Raw genomic sequence first — 13,775 nt, forward strand, 5'->3', positions numbered from 1 at the left:
ACACACACACACACACACACACACACACACACACACACACACACACGCAGACATGTATGCAGACTTTACTGGAAATCTTTCTGGAGTATTAGGAATTATGATGCAGGGTTAACTTCCTGTCTTGTTCTTGCTGAATATTGTGAGAATTTTGCTCATTTTGAACTTCAGCATCTTAAAAATTCAGCTTAGTATCGTCTACTAAATATCACATCCAAGCGGTTCTGTTTCTGCAGCTGTCAGGAACTCAGTGTTTCGGTTGTTTTTCAATTTTCTGGAAGTTTGTTCCAGATTTGTGGTGCATAGAAGCTGAATGCTGCTTCTTCAGGTTTGATTCTGGTTCTGGTTCTGATGCAGAGCAGAACCAGAACCAGAAGAGCTGAGAGGTCTGGAAGGTCGCTATGACAACAGCAGATCCTGGAAATGTTCTTCTTCAGCTGATAGAGGGCCGACTCTACGTGAAGGTTAAGGTCAAAGTTCAGCCTGATCTCTAGTTTCCAGCTCTAGATTTATTTCACTTAGCTAGGCTACTTAGCGGAAGCAGAAGCTAACGCTAAATCACTACCATCACTATCATGCCTGCCCTTGAGCAGCGATTTAATTTGGACATAAACATGCTCCATAACTCCGTTAGGTACTGTGTTTATGTCTATATCTGACTCTCCACTGTCTGTCTTTTGTTTTTTTCTTGTATGAAATAGTTATTGAGAAAAAAAGTGAAAACACGAGGAGAGGAAACAGAACCACTGTCCATATCACCTTCAAAATAATAGCATGAATATTTGAAGAATTAAGTCGATAAATATTGAATGTTGATATTTATTTATCTGAAAGTTTAAAAAACAGCCAAATAAATTAGTTCTTTAGAATTTATATGGAAAAATGTAGGTGAAGTTAAATTGGCTAAAGCGCTAACAGATTAGCAGATTAATGTATTAGTGAAATTGCTATGGAGTATTGTACAGAAGAAGATGAGACACCAGACCAACGATGAAGACGATGATGCAGGAATTCATGCAAAAGGAGCCCCAACCAAACATTACATAAAAGTGAACAGAATTCACAGAAACCAAATATTTCTCTTTAAAACATCCTTTCTATTGATTTGATATATTTGCGGGTCATAATAATCAACATTACAATAAATTACGGCTTGAAACAGTTCAGTCTTTGTCCCTGATTTCAGAAAGGGAAACTTGTATATTATTTACATCCACTTCATAAAGAATATTTCACTTTTCTCCTGTTTGTAGTTTCCTGCTCTGGTTTCTGCTCTGGTTGGCTTCCCTTCATGCTGTGGCTGCAGGCGGCCTGCAGGGGGCGGCGTTGAGCTCTGAGCTGGTTGGCTGAAGCTCCTTCAGAGGACAGAGAAAACGTTTCAGCACATGTGAGCCGAGGGGGGCATTGTTTCAGCAGAGGGGAGACAGAGCGGGGCAGGGTGTGTCCCTGGGGGGGAGCGGGGTGGGGAGGTTCTTCCTCTCTGTGTCAACAACCCCCTTCCCTCCCCCCCTCTGTCATCACTGCTTCCTGTTTCTGCTGCTCTCTGGGCTCATTTTGCCTCGTGGCCACCAGAGGGCGCTGCAGGCACGGCTGGGAACAGCCTGAGGTCCTGCTGAGCTCGTCTTCATCATCTTCCTCTTCATGATGGCCTCCAGATTCTGTTTGTCACCGTGGTAACTAAAGCTGGTACCAAGGCCTGCTGGGAAATAAAGATTCTCCATGAGGATCATCAGCAGAAAGAAGCAGAAAGAAATCTGAAATGTTCTGGTATACGACTTTGTTCATTTATCTCTGTTGGTTATTTTTCTTCCACTCAACTTTCCATTAGAATTGGAGTCCTGCTTCTGCTTTCTAACTCTCTCTAAACCCGTTTAGCTGTTTCTCTCCTAGATGAAGCCACTAAAGGAGCTGTTACTACCGTTAACTTTTTACAGTAACAGTATTTATGGTTTCATCCAATTGTCACACGAATTTTGATCAAACTTTTAAAATGTCGTAAAAATGCAAATTATCTGTGTTTCCATAAACTGGTTCAGAGAATCAAACCGGCTTCGTAAAGCGTGATGTCATCATGTTGACGCTGCGCATGGCTGGAATAAACAGGAAGTAGAGGATGGTAACTCGCTTGTAGCTCGAGGTTTGGTGCCTCTGGTAAGGCGCAGAGCCACCAGTGGATGGCAGCGTTGAGTCATTACGACATGTTTCCATCTTCACTTTAACTCTATTGTTTAAGAAAAGACAAAAAAAAATGAGTGTAAAACTTTTTGCAAAATTGAGAAATTTATTCTGAACTTTTCCGTTTCTGTCAAGCTTTTCTGATGCGGTACTTCGCAAAAAGTCAATGGAGCCACGACTTGAGGAAGTTCTCCTGGTTCAGTTCTTCTGTTTCCTCAAACCTCCAGTCGACTGGCTGCGGGTTCTGGTTCTGGTTCTGGTTCTGCTGGAGGGGTCTTCCTCTTAACGGGGAGTTTTTCCTCTCTACTGTCACCACATGCTGTGCAGGAACAGGTTAGGGATCGGCTGGTTGGTTCCAGTTATCGGAATCTGTTTTCATTTCATTTTATTTTATTTTATTTTACCGTACATCAGTGTTGTATGGCAAGCCATTTTAATATAAAATCAGCTTTTATTCCAGAAATTGGAAACTGTTTTATGAACAGACATATTAGTTTATTAATATCTATCTTATATTTTGACTAGACAACATGCATATTTCAGATCTCTAATTACATTCTGACTAGTCTTTAGTAATTAGTCAGAGGCTTTTACAAATTTGCTGTAACACAGACTGCTACAAACAGCCACCATCAGCTACAATAACTATTTGAAGATTTTTGAATGAATGAGTTAAAACAGCACCGGAGTTCCCTTAGGGAATCAATATAGTATTTTTAAGTTGAATTGATATTAAATAAATTATACCAGATTTATCATTAAGTTGTCCTTAATTATAAATATCTACAATTAATTACTGTGTTTCTGAAACATATTCCAGGTATTAACAACTAAATTATAACCAGTCATAAAGTAAATTTAAGAAGTTTTATTTTTATTTATATTTCTAATTAAAGATGTATATGAGATTCAATTTTTGCAGAGATGTTGAGCAAATTATGACTCCGCAAAACTAAATTTCTACAACTGTTAGTTTGACTCCAAATGAATTAGAAATATAATGAAGTTTTTTTTATCCAGATTACTTTTTTATTTTGGATATTTTATCAACATTTTGACCAGTCAGAATGACATCACTGATATCTTGAATAATTATTCTGTCAAGTTGTTGTTTCTTTGAGCTTCACAGTGATAACATTAGCTCATTAGCATCTGGATGCTAACTCCTCAGTTTCCGTTTTTATTTTGCTTTCACTTCAGCATCGAAGTTGATTTTGATTTAATTCAACTTCGGATGGACCGGACTGGATGAGCCTCGATTTGAAAGATGCCAGACAGACTGGACCTTCTTTTTAGTCGTCATGTAAACGTATAGAAATAAAAACCAAACATGAGGAGGATTTTTCTGGGCGTCTCAGTGTGGAGCTGAGGAAATGCCAGCAGATTAACGCTGTGTGTGTGTGTGTGTGTGTGTGTAGGTGTGTGTGTGTGTGTTTCTGGGTGTGTCTGGCTCTGTGTGTTTGAACAGTGTGTGAGAAACTGGCAGACCTGTATACAACACAGCGGCTGATTGTGAACCTGAGAGGGTGTGTGTTTACGGCGAACAACGAGCATGCTGGGAAAACCTCCGACTGGATGGAGAACATCTGGAAACGTCAGTCTATCTAAAAATACAACTCCAATTAAAAAAAAACTAAAATTATTGATCACTTTTCTAATTTTTTCATCTTAGATCCCAGAACTTTTCTGTATTCTATGAACAACCTGAACTGAAGTAAAAAAAAAAATTATTCAGGATTTTTACCATTTTTTAACAAATAAAATCTGAAAAGTGCGGCGTGCATCAACCTCCTCTGGTCTTCTAGTTTAGGTTTCACCTGTTTTGAACAGACTGAAGGTGAAGCTTAGTCTGGACTTTGACTAGGCCATTCTAGCCCATAAATCAGCTTTGATCTGAAGCATAACATCTTAACTCTTCCTCTCCTATTTAACCCCGTCTGTCCACAGCATGGTGCTGCCACCACCATGTCTCACCATCATGTCTTCTCATTTTTTCATTAGATTCTTACACCTTTTGTTTTGCATAATATTTTATTGAATTTTTTTTCTTGTATTGGTTTTGCTGAAATTTGTAAGAAAAAAAAGAAAGTTTTTATCCAGATTTACATTTGAAGCGGTAGTGTATGTAAACTTATGGACCGGACTGGATGAGAACCTGATTTTCTTTCCTGCACATATTAGATGTTGCTACTTGTGTTTTTCTATCCTGAATTTGTTTTGTTGAAAGTTTTAATCGCTCTAAATTAAAGAAAGGAAAGTTTTTTTGTTTTTAATGCCGATTTTCCAACCAGGACTGAGATCCTAAATGTCGCGGCTGCATTTCCTGTTGTCAGGGGAAACGTGTGTTCATCTGAAGGGCAAACGGAGGCAGAGCTGATGAAATATTAAAAAGGACGCAGAAACAGGAGGGGGAGGGGAAGAGGACGGGTGCAGAGGGGAGGGGGGGCAATGAATGAAATTAAAAGCAGTGAGAGTTGGAGGTCTGGAGAGAGAGAGGGAGAAATGGGCGAGCGGAGCACCCCCTCCCCCAGCCGAACCCCCAGCTGGAGGAGAAACGCTTTGTGAAAGTTTCCCTCAGACTGACGGAGCGGCTCAGAGAGGCAGCCTGGTTCTGATCCGGAGCCTGGTTCTGATCCGGAGCGGACAGCGGAGCACGGTGGGGACCAGAGGGGTCATGACCTTCCTGCGGCTGGCGGCCGGGCTCACCCTGAGGAAGCATCATGCCGTCCGTCTCCCTCAGCCTGCCTGCGGCTCGGACCTGGGTCTGCCTGTCCTGCATGTTCTGGGTGAGATCCGTCAGAACCGAGGCTGAGCGGCGCCGCCGGGTCAGTTGAAGCTCTGGGTGGTCCGACGTGTTGGGGGCGGGGTGCGGGGTGAGGGCCCGGCTGCGTGGGGCCCCGGCGGTGTGGGGGCTCTGAAATGAGCTGCTGCCCGGGGAGAAAGTTTTAGATTCAGTGAGTGGTTCTGGTGGTTTGGTTCTGATTTGGCTCAGAACGTTTGTTGAGTTTTGGTCGTGATTAGACGTGTGAATCTTTTACTATCTCATGTTTTTATTCTGAGTTTTGGTTAAAATTGTTTCTGCTTCAATCTGTCGGCGAGCAAAAGATCCTCATGATCTGCTCCAGTCTGAAGGACAGATGGAGACTGAAACCACTTTTTCACATTGGCTGAGCTTTAAAGGGCAGTTTTATGTTTAAGAAACTATATTAGTAACTATATTACACTTGTATAACATTATGTTGTTATAAAAATGCCACATATATCAAATATGACTTAAAAGAACGTTTACTTTGTAATCTTAACACCTTGAAATTGGGCCTCTGTCTCTTTAAGAAGCTCCTGCTATTTCTGAAGCTCCGCCTCCAGGATGTCATCCCAGCATGGCTCCTCTATCAACCCATTAACGTTTTTACCAGCGTTGCTCTGAGCTCCAGCCCGGTCCAGTCTGGCCCGTGCTCCGGTCCGGTCCGGTCCGGTCCAGTCCTGCCCGTGCTCCGGTCCGGTCTGGTCCAGTCCGGCCCATGCTCCGGTCCGATCCAGTCCAGTCCTGCCCGTGCTCCAGTCCGGTCCAGTCCGGCCCGTGCTCCGGTCCGGTCTGGTCCAGTCTGGTCCAGTCCGGCCCGTGCTCCGGTCCGGTCTGGTCCAGTCCGGTCCAGTCCGGCCCGTGCTCCGGTCCGGTCCAGTCTGGCCCGTGCTCCGGTCCGTCCGGTCCGGTCCGATCCAGTCCAGTCCTGCCCGTGCTCCGGCCCAGTCCGGCCCAGTCCGGCCCATGCTCCCCGTGTTTGGACCTCCGTCTGACATTCCGTCTTTGAGCGCTGCGTTTGTGCGGGTGTGAAGCGGCGTTCCCGTCGCTGATCGCCGCTCTGAGATGAAAGCGGTCCGGTCTGAATGGACCTTTTCAGATCCGTCCCTCCTCATCGGGCCGCTCTCCTCCGGGACACTACCGCACCGCCGGCGCCCGGCGGGGGGCCGGATAATCTCACTGAGCTCTTCATCAGTTAATTACCATTCTTCCTTTTGAGGAACGGTGGGCGAGGCGGAGGGGCGGGGGCTCCGGGTCGTAAAGGAGCTCAAAGCCCCCCAGCTAAGCCGCGGGTCACTGATTGACTGGATCAGAGCGGGGCGACAAAGCGGGCTCACTTAAAGGGGCGAGGTTCAATCTGAGCCCCGTGTGGAAGGCAGAGCTTTGTTTGAAGCCTCTTTAATTTGGACTCTCCTTCCCTCCCCCTCTCAGCCTCTCGACGCTCCGGATCGTTTAACATCTCTGATTTAAAATCCTTTCTCAACTTAATCCTCAGCTATTTGCTTTCAGCTTCCTTTCCAAACACGATTCTACGTTTTCCAGGATCTTCTGGTCTTCTCTTTGAGCTGGAAAACGGTTCTTATCCTAAACTGAAACTTTGTTTGGTCTAATTTCTGCAGAATAAACCCAAAAACTGAGACTCGGGGTTGAAACGAATCCCAGGAAGGTTCAGGTTGGGAGTTGCTCTTGCTGAACGTTTTAATTAATAATCATCTTCAGCTCATAGTTTCTGTTCACTTTCACTGCAGCGGGATCTTAATGATGAATGTCTGTAGAAAATGGAATAAATCCTTCATTTAAAATCATATTTGGTGGCTTTAAGCTGATGGTTCTGAGAAGATCCGTGACCTTTCACCCCACAAAGACCTCCCTGAATGTTGAAAGCCTCCATTAGGACCATAAAACACTAAAACAGGACAATTAACAAGCTGCAGGGAATTTCAGTGTTTTTATCACAGTAAACTAGGATTAGTAGTTTAACATATAAACTACTATCCTATAAATATGTTTGGAACTACAGATGGACTTTATTAAATCATTTAACCCTGTAAATGTAATAATGTAAATACTTTGTCAGAAACTATACTATGAATCAGTTTTATATCATATTAAATGTTTCACTGTAACCAGATTATTATCGAGACAATCAGGTCTGAGTTTCCTGTTTCATCATTGTATTTCATAATTCTGAGGTTTGGAGCTCATGTTGCTGCTAAATCCGTCACGACGAGGAAATGTCAGGACCAAAGTCTGGGTTCCCCGTCCAGGAAACGGACCGCCTCAAAGACCCAGACAGGCTCCGCTCAGCAGAAAGGATGCTCCTGGATAAACGCTGATTCCTCCTCCAGCAGAAAGAAAATCCAGGAAAAGTCCTGGCAGGAACGACTTGAAGGACGCAGGAAATGAAGCCAAGACGCTTGGGGCAAACAGTCGGCGCAAAATAAACACAAAGCCTTCAGAGGAGAGCTTCACCCACCAAACACACTGAATAATTAATGAAGGCCAAAACAGAGACCAGAGATTTTATCAGGTTTCTCAGAGATGAACCCGGAATAAACCCAGAGTTTTTAAAGGTGTTGACATTCAGGAGTCGTCCTTATTCCGGATCAGATTGGTGCCAAGTGGCTGGGAAAGGTGTCAGTCGGGGGGATTTGATCTCAAAAACTGCTGCTGGTGATCAGAGGTGTGGATCCGATCCGTCTGAGCTCAGCATCCTCAGCGATGTGATTGAAATCACTTTTTCTTTTTAAATCCCAACACGTCCAGCACTACCTAGAGGGACTGAAGGTGATTTACTGTCACAAGCTGAACGTTACGGCTTTCACATGATGCTCCTTTTGATTTACATGTAAATGTTTATTTAAAATTTAATGGCCATTAAGACAGAAAAGAAAATATATGGAGAAACAGAAGTAGAGGAGAGAAAGAGTCATGAGGAAACCCTGCAGACGTCTGCTGCTACACCTGCAGAAAGAGAGAAAAACAAAAACTGTCCTACTTTGGGATCAGGTGATTCTCTGACTGCATTGAAATGAGTTTATTTTGAAAAGCTGCGATGGAAACACTTTTTTTGCGTCACATAAATCATGTGATCCACAACTGGATGTTACTGCTGGTGGAAAAGACGAAGAAGACGACAGGAAGTAGGAGGAGGAGGATTTATAATGACTTTTTGTTTGAACAAACTCAGTCGTGTGATTTAAATTGCGTTTCTCAGTTAACAAACATCGCAATTGTAAAAAAAACTTTTTCATGAGTGAAATATTGACACTTTTGGGGACGTTTGTAATGGAAGCAGGTTGTGACTGTGTCCAGCTTCCTGTTGTCGTCAGGACCGTCTCTCCTGCTCCTCTTTTCTTTCAGTCTGGAGTTATTTTGATCCCCAGCCGGTCGTAAGACGAGCGCTCCACGTTTGGGGCCCATTTTAAATCCAACATCGGACCCACCTGGTTGCTCTCGTTGCATCGTGGCGATCGGTGATTTTTTCCATCTGTGGCTGGTTTCATGTGTGAAACGTGTGAAGCAGCAGAATAAGGGAGGTTAACACTTCGCTCCACTGATTTATGCAACTTGTGGAGCTTTGTTTGGTCCTCCCACCACCACCAGCAGACCCCAGCTTTGTGTTCGCTCCACTGGACACATTCGTCTCAACCCTCCTGAATCAAACCGTGCATCACCTCCACCGTTATCCTGTCAGAAAACCTTTATCCTTTTTACTCCTATTGTAATGAAATAGTTAGGCTTTTTGACCTCCTTTCTCAACTCAGGTGAACATAAAGGTTGTGTAATTTTATAGTTTGTTGCGTAAGAAGAGTCTAATCGCCCTCGTTCTCACAGCTCCACATGGTTTCATTGTCCTCTGAAAACCAGACCTGGTAATTGACCCTTTGACCTCTTGCAAGGTCCACAGACATACCTGATTGACCTTTAAACCCGTGTGGATGCCCATCATGGAAGACATGATGCTGTAGAACGAAGTGTGGTGTTAGTAACATACCTGCTATCAGTTTACCTGAACTATTCAGAACAACAAACTCCCTTTACAGACAGAATATCAGAGATTTCTCATGAAGAACAACCTGAAAATCCAAAATGGCATCCGTCCCAGATTAGCTGCTGTTTGTTGCTACAGTGCTGGATTGTGTAAAATGCTGAGTAATGGATGGGTGTTAGCTTGTTTTGCTAGCAGCAGTTAGCATGCAATGAGCACTTCCACACTGTTTTGTTTTCCTTGTTTTTAATCCTCAGATGTGTCATGACCTTAGTTCACCTTAAGCCTTTGCTATCACAGTTAGCATGTGACCAAAAGCTAATTATGATTTAGATTCATTTAAAAAGCCCACAAAATATGTTTCCCTTCTGTAATCTAAAAGATTTAAGAAGTTATGGGGAAATAATTTACTTCACGAATATTTAAAACATTGATCAAGTTTATCAAGGATCAGGGCAGCTAAAGTAGAAAGCTGATGGGAACGTCTATAGGTCACATTCTATGTACTGCGGTTCTATGCTGTGACTCAGACATGTCAGGTTCATAAACTAACTTCCATGTTTCAGGGATGACATGTTACTGGTTCTAATGATTACCCTGGTAAAGAGTAGCATTAATATTTAGTTTTAAAGCTTGAAGTGTTATTTAATATTAAACAATTTTAAGTTTATCAAAAAACTTAGGATGTTTTGTTGATGTTTATCTGGAAGGCAGTGAAACTTCAGCAACCCAGGAGCATAAACTCATAAATGTAGCTGCACTTTGGACGTAACTGTTCCAGCCAGGCTCTTTCTGCTGCTGCTAGCAGAAGGAAGCTACGTCAGCTGTTAGCGGCTAATGCTACGTAAGTAAACATTCATGCTGGATTCAGATTGACCTGGTTTGGCTGTTTAACTTGTTACCAGATTGTCAGGTTTACTGGGCTGCTGCCGTTCGAGGGTCTGCTTCCACTCAGCAACACGTCCCGAATAATAAGTTTGTTCCTCTGCTTTGTAGTGAAGTATAAGAAACGTTCACAATAAAAGCCTTAAAAATGGGGGGAAAAATCTGGACTGTCTGAAAGTTCAGATGTTTAAGAAACTGGACTTAAGGACTTAATGCCATACAGAAAACCTGAAAGTGCTATAAACATTCTAGTACTAGTGAAAATGTAAATTTATCTGCAGTGTTCTTGAATAATTATGGCCTAACTGTCTCCAGATTTTCCTTGAGTAAAAAAAAAAAAGCAATTATCCATCTGCCACCATCTTGAAACATAATTTTTGCCTTTCTGCTGTTATTATCTGACTTCTGTCTGTTTTATTGGTTAATGCTTTTGGTTCAAATATTTCTTTTGGTTTATTTTGATCTTTGTAGATTTTCAGTTGTGGTTATACTCTAATTCATATCCTGCAAAACTCTAATATCCTGTCTGAGTGAGACGGACAGAATATCTGGACACAAACATCATTTTCTAATATTTAAAACTAATTTTGACCTTTCGGTCACCTTGACCCCGACATGTTGAAGTTATGAGTTTAATTAAAACGATAAGAAGCCCAAAGTGACTCCCAGCAGCTCGTCGCTGCGTTTCGGGTTAAACTCCTTTTATGGGAATGTTTCAGCAGAGCTGCTGTTGGTGTGAAAACCCAGAACCGGTTCTGGTCCAGTCGGGGTTCTGCTGCCAGAGGCAGAACGTAGCGGCCAAGTCAAACTGCTGTGAAATGTCCTGCGTTTGTTCCTGCACAGATAAAACACACAAAGCTGACCCGGTCAGCTGCAGCCTGGTTCTTCCTGACCCGGCGGGTCCGATCCGCCGGCAGGTGACCTTGACTTCTTGACCTCTGCTGTGGTTCAGACCTCCTGCGGTGGTTCTGCTGACGGTCGTTGTCGACTCCAGATGGTTTCATGTTGAACTCCGCTCGACGTGTCTCATTCTCAGTTCGCTCTCATTCATGTTCTGCAGGAATCATTTGTTTTCTTTAGTTCTGAAATCGGTTCGCTGCTTTGTTTTGTTTGAACTGAAATCTAATCTCTGTGATTTTCTCTGAAAGCAAATGAAGCTGAAGCTTAATATCCTGCTTTATATGGATTTATGTAACACATACCTGAGTCCAGGCCAGAATATTAACATGAGAAATGGAGAGGAAATGAAGACAAAATAATGGAAACATGAAGAAATGATTCTGTTTCTGTTAATTTACTCATTAACATGCCTCATAAATACTCATCAGATTTAATAAACGTATTGGTAGAAATGGGAGGAATAAATCCAGAATTATTACTGTCTCTTTAAGGGATGAGGGATACCAGATGATGATGTCATGTTTTTGGAGACTTCTGATTGGTTAACAGAACCAGTTGAGTTAATTGGAGCCACAGCCAGACCGTCTGAACCAACACTTGTTTGGGTTTCCAAACTCATAAAAAATGAATCAACTTTCATTTCTGCTGGTAGATGAAATGAACTGGAACATTTGTAGAAAACCAGCCTAAATCAATAAAAGTCCTTTATGAATTATGAATGAATGCATTAAAATCAGAATCTGAACATAAATAAAAGCTGTAACTGCTGGACTCAGACAGGATGCAGCCATATGGCAGCTAGCATGTTAGCATGTTAGCATGCTAGCTGGTAAGTGCAGATGACTGCAGGCATCTGATTGGTGGGCCGCTGCCTTCTCTCTCTCTCTGGGTCCAGATTGTTTTATTGTTCTGATTCGGTTCTGACCCGGGTCCACTTCCTGCTGCCGGTCCGATCCGTTTGCGATGACGTTTCTGTCCGTTACTGGATCCACACGAATTTAGCCGAGCCGTCACCAGACCCAGAACCAGAACAGTGTGGATAATGTGCAGGTTCACAAATTGCATAAAGTTGTTGCTCCACTTGTTGCTGATGGCTTTTTTTTTTTGCAGACTTTGTTTATTTGGTTTTTAACAGGAATTGCATAGCCATACAATTACAATGTGATACATATAAAACAAACCATACAATTCCCTTTGCTGATGGCTTTTTGAAAAAGTTTTTGCTAGTTGAGTTTTTGATGCTAGATTTGTTTCTAGTGGCTTCGCTAATCGATGTTCTGAGAAAAAGTCGCTAGACGGTCTGAGAAGTTGATGGATAAAGTGGAAATGTCACTAATTTGGCTGCAGTGTTCTTGGCCACGCCCCTCAGTGTCTCCTGACTCCGCCCACTCAGGTAGGATCGTTTGTCTGGGGGCGGGGCTTCAGTTCCACTTCAGGTTCCTCACTGGAATACTAGCAGTTCTCTGTTATAACCAGAGATTTAAATTCAGATCAGCTTATTAAAGTGAAAATAATCAGTACCTGCTGCTTACAGCCGTCTTTACTGGTGTTTCTGAGTGATGTCATCCGCTGCCCCAGCCAACATGGCTGCCTCTGACTGAGGTCATGTTTGAAGCGTAATCAGAGGTGAGATCGCTCTCTGCTTGCTGACGTTATTCAGCTGGAATGTCTGGTACCGGTCCGGGTCTGGAGCAGTTTAACATTACCTAACCGGGCCTGGTTCTGGTCCAGGTTCTGGGCCTGGTTCTGGTCCAGGTTCTGGGCCTGGTTCTGGTCCAGGTTCTGGTCCAGGCGGACGGGTCAAACTGAACATCCTTTAAAGGAGATGTAATGAGGCTCCGGCAGAAAGAAAACCAGTTAATGAATTAATACCTGATTGAAATTTTGTTTTGTAATCCTGTCTCCTTAGTGCTGGCGACCTTTGACCTCTCTCACCTTCAGCTTCATGCATCATAACATTATTATAATGATTTGGTCTTATAGAAAAGTTTCTGTGTGAAAAACAAAGTTTCATTTTCTTGTGGAGACATTTTGATCCCATCTCAACCTGTCAGTTAATTTTGAGGTCTGGTCTTTGACTAGGCCATTGGAAAGCTTGTTTTTTTTTTCCTTCTGTGTTGTAGGTCTTCTGCTGTGTTTTGGAACTGTGACCTTTGACCTGCTGACTGAGGCCTGTAGAGTCAGACGGCGCTCTGAGCTTCATGCCGTGACGGTGGGCTGGATCTGTGTTCCTCTTGGGAAAAATCATTGTTTTGCTTTATTATTTACAACTTTTTAAATTTTCTCTTTAAAATATTTTTAATAGTTTATTTTTCTTTCTCTGGAGGAGGATGGACTTCAGATAGCTTGGAGATGACCTTTGAACCCTTCCCAGGTTGACGAGGGGTTCCTGTTGTTGCTCCTGATGTCAGTATGAAACATTAAACTGAAAATATGTCTAAAAGTAACAAAAGTCCAAATAAAAACATTATTGAAGGATCTTAAACTGTTTGAAATTAGACATAAATAATCTTTCTGCAGGAGTAAATCAGAGATGTATCAGTAAATATTGATCATTGATCAGTTTTGACAGCGTGAACATATAAACAGTTGATAGGAGTGATGGCAGGGTGAGGCAGCGCCGTCGTCTCATTAATGCGCCTCCGTCCACACAGTTGCTGCCTGTTAGCGCCTGTGTGCTAATGAGTGCTAGGCAGGGATTAGCGTGCGTCTCTAAGGGAACGGGGCTCAGTTCCCAGGAGGGGGGAGGGGGGCCTGTTCCCACCCTGACCCGCCTCCTGGGTCCTCTCTGCCTGTCTGGAACCATTTCCTCCCTCTGTGACCCGGTCTGTCCCACCGGGTCCCACTGGCTCCCACCATGTCCCACCATGTCCCACCGGGTCCCACCGGCTCCCACCATGTCCCACCATGTCCCACTGGCTCCCACCATGTCCCACCGGGTCCCACCGGCTCCCACCATGTCCCACCATGTCCCACTGGCTCCCACCATGTCCCACCGGGTCCCACCGGCTCCCACCATGTCCC

General features: G+C 43.4%; 1 protein-coding gene across 15 annotated transcripts in view; it reads left to right on the top strand.

Annotated features, from left to right (window-relative positions):
• The window catches only part of tns1b (tensin 1b), a 116,271-nt gene that overhangs the window by 18,024 nt on the left and 84,472 nt on the right, over positions 1-13,775 (top strand). Inside the window, exon 1 of one of the 15 annotated variants that reach the window (XM_016671586.1) lies at positions 4,783-4,958. The exons of the other annotated variants lie outside the window; for them this stretch is intronic. Coding sequence (XP_016527072.1) covers positions 4,893-4,958 — 66 coding nt within the window. The 5' untranslated portion in view covers positions 4,783-4,892. Of the gene's footprint in view, positions 1-4,782; positions 4,959-13,775 lie in introns of those variants that run through there. 15 annotated transcript variants of the gene reach the window in all.

This window comes from Poecilia formosa, unplaced genomic scaffold (assembly GCF_000485575.1).
Source record: "Poecilia formosa unplaced genomic scaffold, Poecilia_formosa-5.1.2 Scaffold47, whole genome shotgun sequence".
In the NCBI taxonomy this organism is placed as follows: Eukaryota; Metazoa; Chordata; class Actinopteri; order Cyprinodontiformes; family Poeciliidae; genus Poecilia; species Poecilia formosa.